General features: G+C 38.6%; 1 protein-coding gene across 1 annotated transcript in view; it reads right to left on the bottom strand.

The window, feature by feature from the left end:
* Positions 1 to 6,044: 6,044 nt before the first annotated feature.
* Positions 6,045 to 10,428, bottom strand: part of LOC126094973 (neuropeptides capa receptor-like) — a 1,057,957-nt gene continuing 1,053,573 nt past the window's right edge. Inside the window, exon 7 of the mRNA XM_049909628.1 lies at positions 6,045 to 7,709. Within this exon, the coding sequence (XP_049765585.1) occupies positions 7,418 to 7,709 (292 nt within the window). The 3' untranslated portion in view covers positions 6,045 to 7,417. The remainder of the gene's footprint in view (positions 7,710 to 10,428) is intronic.

Here is a 10,428-nt window from a genome sequence, read left to right as displayed (position 1 = left end):
TGGTATATTAGCACTTTGTGAAAGGGTACGTAAGCTGCATTCTGTGACGGTTCTTTCTTACAACCTTCGAAAAGTTGTGCAGATAATAAATTACAAATTGGCATGGCTTGTACACAGCACACCAGTTTACCAGCTATCGACTTCGACGGTAAGTAATTATTATAACATAATTACTTGCTGTGGGACTGTAACAATGAAGACAAAAGAACAAAATTATTATAGACAGTAACCGAAATTACTTGATGTGATCTCTAACAATGAAGACAATTATTAAATATTATTAAACTGTAAAATTAGACCGTCTTGACTGCATTCAAAGTTATGGCGATAGCTTTTGTAATAATAAATTGTTTACTTCCTTTTTCACATCTGGCTCGTTTTAATTTGACTTCCCTTTTGATCACTTCCGTATATGACGAACACAAATTCCGTTAAACAAGTACAATAATAACTTACGGAGAAGCATACAGGAATCCTCCAGACATTGGCTAATTTTGAAAAATTTGGCACCAGTATTCTGTCAACAGCTGATGAAGACTATGGTATCATTACTGTTCTATTACGATTGATGTCTTTATGTCGCATGCAACATCACTTTTTGCGTCCTTTCAGAAGGTCGAGTGGGAACACCATTTTATGAGAAGCTGCACTACGTACTCTTGTAAATTGTTGATTTGACTTTTTCATAACTCCAACATCTTAAAAAAATTGAATAAGAAAACTCGAAGAACATAATATTAAAAAATAAAATAATAACATCTGCAACTTATCGTAAATCAATTATAATATGCACATAAACACTGTCATTTCGGAATGCTGCATCCAGAAGGTTTAATTATACTTTATGTACTTTGTTTCCTCATCCATTTCCTGAACATACCAAGTACAGTTATGCAGTATGTCACATATCGTGTGTAGTATCACAGAGATTTATGTAATGTATAAACGAGTAATAAAGATGGCATATCGGGTGTATTACAGCCAAGACTATCCTTCAACGAATGAAATATACCTCGAACTACATTAATTATTTACGTGATACGTAACGATGCTTCTGCTAATGAGCGACTTTTCGTGATGTAATGCTATCCTCATTACATCTGTACAAAGTTTGCCGTCTCTGTGTAATACGGATGTAATAATTTTATTCACAGAAAGGCTAGTTCTCCTCATCCATTATCAGCACTTGATGGCCCACACTGTCTCACTGCTATTTAATTTAATTGATTTTTTATCTGGACAACTAACTCAGACGTATATACATAATGTTTTCGTTCTTCATTCATAAAATTCGATGTCATTTGTCAAAATGTAATATACGTCAGTGATGTAAAGCAATAATTTTTAGTTCAGACAATTGTATAGCAATAAATCCGTACTGTCATTTAGTTATGTTGCAGTAAGAATGGCGCTTGTGTGTAATACATCGAGTTGGCAACATCTTTAGTGAAATTGTTCACTGTTTCGGTCGTCCTTCCTTGTTGGAACAGATTCATAGTTAAAAAATACATTCACTAAACTGTGAATATTCTGCAGTGTCAGTTTACTGAATTCGCCAGTTATTCATTTACAAGACTACAATCAAATTTTAATTGACTATCCTCCACGACGGTAACAGTTAATATCTGATGAAGTTGTTTTAAGCTAAATTGATACTCTGGGACTCCCGCTATTTAGTATTTCTTTTTACAACATGTTTTAATCTTTCAAAAGACTGAATGAAGGCTTTTTGACAACATATAAGGAGCTATGAGGAATTGAGAAGCAATGTCTGTGTGGTTTCCAGTCAATTACCCACAGAGATTAGTGTTGTTGTGAAAATATGAGGAACAGAGTGAACTGTCAAGTAACTGTTTGCATTGAAATTGCCATCGTGTTTTCAATTAGGCTCAATTTATACCTGTAGGCGATGAAAATAGAGAACCGACGTTCCAATTCCTTTTCAGGAAATGTTATGAATACTAAATAAAATATATGCTGTAAGAGCTACAATTCTGTCATGAAAGCAAGTGCGAGTTAGCTTCATTTGCGTATTTTGGACATATGGAGTGAATTTACTTTTTGTGACTTTTATTTAACAACTGGTCATGACTACATGACATACACCAGCATGCAAAGTGGTGTACCAATAGATATTCGAAGACTGATCAGCATATTCATACTGAAATTTGTGCGTTTTTCTGCTACCACTAGTTTCTTCAGGTTGTCTCATATGTGTTATTTTTAGTATGAGGATCCAAGGAATATACTTCTTAGGTTTTCAGTGTCGCTGAAATTCTCCTTCGAATAACCCGTTGTCCAGACTCTTCAGCTCTAAGCTGTATTCCAGTGTTGGATCGGAACACTGAGCGAGTCTTACCTTAGCGATACAACTACAGCTTTGATATCATCAGAGCTTCAGTCACTTAAATACTGAAAGGAGATAATTAATTTCAAATAATCTAAAAAGTGAAATTATCAGTGTGATCAAGACATAATTGTTAATAAAAATAAATCAGTTTGTAGAAAGCATACATCGAAACGTTTTCCTTAATAGAGAGATTAATGATATTATTGTAACCTTTATATAAATGAAATAAATTCATAGTCTTCCATAACAAGTTTTTTATTTATTAGAAACAAAAACAGAATACATTCAACTCCAAGTATTACAATTTTTAATAAATAAAAATGTAAAGATGTCTTTTTCCTTTTAACAAAATAACCTTCCAGCTCTAGCAATCGTAATATATTATTTGTTCCCGACTCTGTTTTATATAGTTGGATGTTCTCTGTATATCGAAAATTTGTATTTATATTTGTCAGAAATAAGTGTAATTTTTCCACATATAGATTATTTTTTAGTATCCAGAACGATGATAAACTCAGTATTACTCACGTAATGTTTTAACAAAGCTTGATGGCAAACTGGACAAGAAATATATACTTGGACGTATGTACCACCCTCATTCAGAGAAGTGAATATGGGAAGTTAACGGAGCAAGATGCCTTGGTGAAGCCTTGTACCACTTTCTCGTTGGCAAATACTTCTGTCCCATTTCCGCTGTACAGTTTACACAGACAGACTTACTTCTCATCTATTATGGTCAAGGTTTCTGAGTTGGTAAGAAAGGTCAATATCGTGAAGGAAGTGGGGTGTGTAGATAATACAGACTGTTCACTAAATAGGGTTGATGAAGATAAGTAACACAGCAATTCATCGTGTTCTTTATCAATATTAACACTTTATAGTTTCCATCAAGAACACCAATTTAAAAAATTGTAGCCCAGATGAACTTTTGTAAGAAACTAATTCATACAGTAAAGATCTGAATAATAAGAACTTAGATTTTTCACCTGAATTTTACACCTATGAAAGAGTCCTTGGTACACAGAAACCGTAAGCTTCAGTCTTAAAGCAGTGGAAGCAGCGTTTGATGTAAAGGGCAAATGAGAAATCTCTGCTACAAGAGTAACAAAACTTCGGACATTGCTTTCTGTGGGTTACCTACGAAAGTATCTATAAAGAACGTTAGAGAAGAGTTCAAAAGTTAAATATTTAAGATAAAAATATATGTAGTAGATTTTCACACAGTATTGCTATGAAATACTGCGCAACTCTGTTGCCAACACGAAGAACAGGTGATTCGTTTGAGCTTCGAAATTCTTCCTTGAACTTCGACAACAGGGTACATGTGAGCTTGGATACTGCCACTTGTGCATTAACAGCAGTATCAGTCATACAGAGAAATTGCACTCAGTGAACTGAATACGTTGAAATAAATTAACAGCTACCAGACAGCTACAGAAGCTTTCATGAAATTTAGGCTTATTGATGCATTTCATATTGGATGAAAGCTGGTTTTTTATAATGGATTACATCATATACAGAATACATCACACTGCATGACAATGGAATTAGCTTCAATTGTCCATTTTCTGAACATTCTTAGATCTAATGACTACTCAGAATTACTCGGTCGAGGTGCAAAGGCTTTATTACGTAATCGCACAGTTTCGGAAAAAGTTAATTAATTTCCAACAGTTAAGCGCTATTTTGATAAGACGTTCTGTGTGTTTTCCTGAGGAATCAGCGATGTGTTTAGACATCACACGCTGTTGTACAATATGTCCCAGCACGGTTCTTCAAATATGGACACCTTGCGAAGGTTTTTACTCTTTAAAACTTGGGAATTGGGAATGTCACACGGACAGTTTAGAAGTATTCACAATAATGCTTTTATCAGTAATATTCAGTCGTCTATGAAGCTCTATCTAGTGGAGAGGACTCTTCAGGCAGAAACAGGATGAAAGGAGAAGTGAAAGTTTACAGTACTAAATTCAAGCTGTCTGGTAGTGATTCTTTTGCCTGGAAATCCATGTTGAGATTCAGAGTTTCTTCCCTACAACAATTAAATTTAAAAATATGGCACTGAGTTTTTTATCTTGTGTTAAAATACATGGCTACCTCTGAGCCAGTTTTCTATTTTTGAATGTGATCAATCAGATTCACCAAATAGACTTACTGGTTATGTTATATGCACACTGGGACATAGTCAAGACTGAATTCTAAAGGACCGTTAAACTAATGTCAGTATTATGGTGCAAAGAAGAAGGCGAGTAAAAGTAAGACAATATGGACAAAAATTGTATGACGAATTGGTTATAGTCGTTAAAGATGTAGAGTGCGTTTGGCACCATGAAACACTAACGAAAACAGCAAATACCTGTGTAGTTCTCGTGTTATTAAGCCATTAGTGGTCAACGGTACATTAATGGTACATTGTTGCAAGTGGCAGGACAGCAGTTTTAATCATTTTTGGACAATAATCAACTTTAATAATGTTGTTGTGCTTCTTTAAGGATTATTCAGTGCCTGTTGATTCACCCCTGTGTTACTAGCTGTGAGAAGCAGTCCACTGCTGAAAACGATTGGCAACTGAATTTCAACATTTTTTGTACTCTTAGAATCTCATGACACCATGGATTTAGAGGACGTACAATCATTAAATTAGTTTATCGTTCGGGTTCAAAAACTGTAAATAGTTCCTCAATAAATCAATAGTAGCAAGTGATTCATTTACTTTTATGCAAAGTAATTTGTGTCAAGGGGGTATATGCTACATTTTTAGTGCTACACAAAATTAACGCTAAGACCTAATGAGAGAGCAGTAATAAATTTTACTTCAATTATCACAATTTGTTTACTAGTTTTCATTTTTAATTTTTCTTAGAGAACAAGTTTATAAGGGCTTTGTGACTGTGATAGGAACTGTATCCCCCATAAGCGCCCCCTTCCAGAAAAGGAGGACACTGAGACACATGGAAGGCGTACTATTCATTCGGCGCCACAAAAGCAAAATGGTCTGTTGCTGTGCAAATGACATGCCAGCTTCACTGTTGTGGCAGCGCCAGATACATCTGGTGTGAGCCCAATGTAATAATGTTAAAAGATGTTCTTAGCGGTCAAGGAAACACACTGAAATACCTCAATCCTCCATGCTGATAGAACGGATTGGAGGGAAGTGAAAGGTGAATTATTACAGGATAAATATCCGTAGCGTGAAATGGTACTACTGTCTTTTCAGTCACTGTAAACAGTTCCTAGGTACTCTACCAGAAATATGGAAAAACGGCGTTTCATATAAATTTTCGTTGAGAAAGTTTGTAGGTGTACTTGAGGAGATAGGCAACGTCACTGAAAGAACTTGACTGATTCCACACTCTAATACTGTGGCGGATGAACTCGTACTTCATGGAATCAATCTGATTCAGAAAATACAAGAACACGAAAGAAGGCGGTGTGTAAGAATGGACTATAAGTCATCAGCACGTATCCAGTCACGAAATTTGATGTTTAACTGTGTTTCAAACGTTTTGGTTTCTAGTTTGTACTCATGTTTACTTATTCTGTACATGAATGGGTAAGAGTTTCATGTAAATATATGTTCTCTCTCAATAATGCTTAGGACGCTGTTTTCCACTAAAACTTGAAAATTGAAATTGTGTCTCACTTGAAATGCTCCTTTTCAATGCAACAAACAAGGTGAAACATAAAAAAGTAACCAAAAATTATACATGCCCTAATGGGTTAAAACTGGATTTCTACGATACTGGAGATGAGTGACGAATGTTTTTAACATAAAATATGAAGGACACTACGGTTGTAGAAAGGATGTATTGTTCTTAGTTCCAAAATGTCTTCAAATAGATACGGCACATGGAAAATGCGTTGGGGAGATTCAAGCCGCTAGTTGCTTTTGTCAAAATATTCAACCTGTATGAAGAAGCACCGTCACTGTTGGGTCGGATTTTGTACAGTCATCGCATAAACCACAAAGAATTGACACGTGTTTCCAGTTGTCCTTTCCCTTATGAAGTAGCTATGTGCATATATTGGTTTCCTTACGTAGAGACTACGTTCTCCTCTGTATCTAAGGTAGCTGACGCTATTTAGTACAGAGGCACTCTGTTCGAGCAAGCCAGTTCCAATCATGGCAGAGAAGGGAAGATTCACTGGCTATAATCAGCTCGAAGTGGAGATGTGGTGTCGTCAGTATCATGAAGCCAGTGTGTAGTGCAAGTGTAGTATGTTTAATACTAAGGCTCGATTCATTGCTTGGGACTATGTCACACTGTTAAAGGTTGCAATATGTACGTTGTCTTATGTAATAGTTATTTTATACGTGACTTGAGGACATACTATTGTTCTCGTGTTCATGAAATATCGTTTTACAGTATGATACCATATAACATGCATTTGTTCAATAGTCAGTAAAATTTACATCAGAAGAGCTGATGATGGCAACGTAGTTTGCTGAAACCAGTGATCACAATACCGTACAGAGGTGATATTGGCTGTTTGAAGTTGTACTTCCGTTTCTGCACTGTTAAAGGCATTTGTCCACGTAATGAGGACGGTAAACGTGGCAGCCCTACTGCTGATCCTCGACCACTGGGCTGTGTGTCAGAACTGGGATTTCTCTTCTGTTTCACTTCATTTTTAGAGCGCTACGCAACAGTATACTGAAAAGCACTTATGACTGCGAATCAATCGTGTCAAGAGTACCACCTCTACTTGAATGACTATACAGAATGTTCTTGTCTGCCCCCTAACATTCATTTCTGGGTACTTGACTGTCTTCAGCTTTGCGCAGAGACTATACTGCATGGACACATTACGTAGGAATGCCTCCAACATTAGAATAACACCGAAATTTCGTCTAGGACATTCAAAGTTGGCGTTTTACAAAGTTCATCTAAGTAAGTCATCCATTTTATGAGTCAGTTCTGGAGATTCGGCATAGTACAGAACAACCAAGGAAACAAACACGGCGAGGCAGCTCAGTTCTTATCGGAGCGACGTGGAGATGAAAGCCACTTCGGCCCTGTAGTGACCAGCTGTAGTAGTCGACGGCGACGGCGACGTGCGACCCCCTCAGATGCAGGTCTCTGCATCGGTGACCAGGGCGCGCCTGTCGACGGAGCAGTCGGGCCCATTGGCGGTGACCCCGGCGTCGCGACGCCAGCTGAGATGGCGTCCCGCACCGGCGCCGTTGCCATTGGCCGCCGCCGGCAGCAAGGAACCGCCGCCCCCGCCGCCTCCGCCGCCCCCGCCGCCTATACCGACACCTGCCAGCGCCTTCAAGCTGCCCCTGTCGCTGGCGGCTGCCGTCCCGCGACACACCGAGTAGCGCGTGGTGCTCGCGCGGCTCACTGAACCGTCGTACCTGTCGGGAACAGGACAGATCAGACTGCTGTCACCGGAGACCCCTGTCTGCAATCACACTGGACTATCGCTAATGAGCAGAGATCAAGCAATTAGTACAAGTACTTGGCAGGAGCCCACAGCCGTGTAAAATATTTAGAAGGGTCGGCTGTGACCCTAAAGCTACTTATTCATAAAATCAATTTACGCAGTTTCGGCCTTGTGGCCATTATCAAGTGGAGTACTGCTTGGCCATAAGCACACAACGCAAATACAGAAGAGCACTTTCCATCCAGTGCCAGTCTAACAATAAAATATATGTTAGTAGCTACTTAATGCATGCATTATTATTACCATAGTAGCCCTCTCTTCAATCTAACCAGTCATTCTTTGTGACTATTTGTAAAGTACGTGAACAATATAGAGCTAAGAAAATAATTATGAATACTACCCACCACGACACTGGATGACCGGCGTTTGCCTTGCAAGCGAGTGAAGGAAATCATTCTAGAAACGATTGAGGCACTATTCGAGGTGATCTAAGGTTTGTGCGATCGTGAGTAACGGCACACCACGAGTTGACCATTAAGTCGTTGAAGGTCCACGCCTCAGTACTGTACTGTACTCGAAAGTCAGAGGTTAGTCCGTTCTGTAAAGCTGGAATTGCGGCTATGTGTGGCAGATCTGACGATAGTAGAACGCTAGAGAAGACATTAATGTTTCAGAGAACGCTGTTCAGCGTGTATTGTTGAATGAGGGGCTCCATATAAGACGACACCTACATGTTCCCTAGTAGACACAACGATATCGTCAGTTACGAATGGCATGGACAGAACAACGTAGAGATTTGACTGCGCATGAATACAAACCTGTCGGCTGGTCGGGTGAATCACATTTCATGTACCACTGGGTTGATGGTTTCGGCCAGATATGCTGTCATCCAGGTGAGTAGCTCTTTGAATGTTGCATTGCGCCACAGATGCAGGAAGTTGCGGTCGGTTTTATACTACTGGATCATTCATCTGGGCGTCCATGGATTCTATGTTAGTAATCGAAGACACCATGATTGATGTGAAGTATGTGTGCATTATTGTGGACCATCTGGATCGCTTTATTCTTGGTGTCTTTCGCAATGATGATCAGCATGATTATTGTCCGTGTCGCAAGTCTAGAATCGTGCTACAGTCGTTTGAATGACATGATAGTCAATCCACATTGAGGTCTTGGACACAGAATTTACCGATCAAAATCTAATGGAATACATCTGCAACGCGATCTGGCGCCGACTCTGGGCTCACAATGCAACGGTCCGTGGAAATGTGTGGCCTGTGCAGAGACATACGGTGTCCATATCCATGAATAGGCACTAAAGTCTTGTTGTTTTCATAGCATACAGAATCGCTGCTGTACTGCATTACACAGCTGGATCTGAACTGTTTCGGCTCGTCACTTTATAGTAGTAATGCAATAATTTGACACTGATTTCGTGGAATTTTAGAAATATTAATCCTATTAACAATATCTAATTCCTACATTATGTTCGCGTCGATTATGGGTAACGACATTTAACAGGAAGGTTTGTCAACGGTACAGAGACAATCACTATCGAGAAGAGGTCAGAGAAAGAGGAAGAGCGGAAGGATAAGATTAGCAGATGAAATGGAAGGAAGAAAGCAGAAATAGAAAGCGGTGACAAAAGCTTAGATGATTAGAATGTAACAGAGGTCTTGCTTTTGTGTTGACAGAAATATTTATTCACGTTGTGTTTAGCCTCATATGACTACTTTAAGAAAATCAGGGGCTTTTCAAGTTTGGGTCATATGCTGAAGCACAATGCAAGTACTTCATAATGTAGCTGCCAGTTGGGTGCCGTTATGTAAGGGCAGTTCGGTATCTTTGTGGGCTCTTTATTTACAGGTTCGAAGCACTGCTATTAATGAAGTCCACCCGACCAAATCTATCGTAGTGGATTTAAACGGTTTTACAGTCAAAGACTATTATGATCTCGTTTAGAAAATCATTTTTGAACAGGATGATTTAAGGCTTTTAAATACTTTTGGAAATCTTTATGTGTCAGTTTAGGTACACTTCACTTTATTAAATCTTTCATTTTTGGTGCAATAACAGGTCGTCTTCAGGAATAAAAAAAGAGTTCATTACAGCACGTGCTACCATTCATAAGCATTTGTACCAAGATGTACGACAACTCAATCAAAATTATATCTTGCAGTAAAATAATCAATTTTTACATAAGTAATTATTTTAACGGAGCGAAGCACATGTCCAGCCTCACTACACTTAACTCGGTAACCTTCATCTAGATACAAATCATTATGTTAGGAAACATTCCCTCTTAATTAAAGTCGTTTTTCACATCTAATGGTCTCCTGTTGGTTGTCAGAACTGGTAGTACGAGTAGTAATAAAGTGACACACAGTTGTCGTGCCACATCATGATTTTTCAAAACGAGGAAGGAATCGTTTTAATTTGTGTGATGCGTTTCTTGTTTTCAGCAGATTCAACCGACTTCACAGACCTATAATTTCTATGTGAATGTAGATAGGAAATAGCAGTACGCTTCAACTTCCTCAGAGAAACTGAAAGTTGAAATTGGCGCCAGTGCTGTTTCCTGTTCGTGTGGCTGCCGGTAGAGGCTTGTGTGATACATCTAGCTCGCTGGCTCGCTATCTCATCATAAGCCAGTTTGTGTTGAGGCGAGTGACCATAACATATCAACAAAA

Source organism: Schistocerca cancellata, chromosome 8 (assembly GCF_023864275.1).
Source record: "Schistocerca cancellata isolate TAMUIC-IGC-003103 chromosome 8, iqSchCanc2.1, whole genome shotgun sequence".
In the NCBI taxonomy this organism is placed as follows: domain Eukaryota; kingdom Metazoa; phylum Arthropoda; class Insecta; order Orthoptera; family Acrididae; genus Schistocerca; species Schistocerca cancellata.
This window is presented reverse-complemented; position numbering and strand designations above follow the sequence as displayed.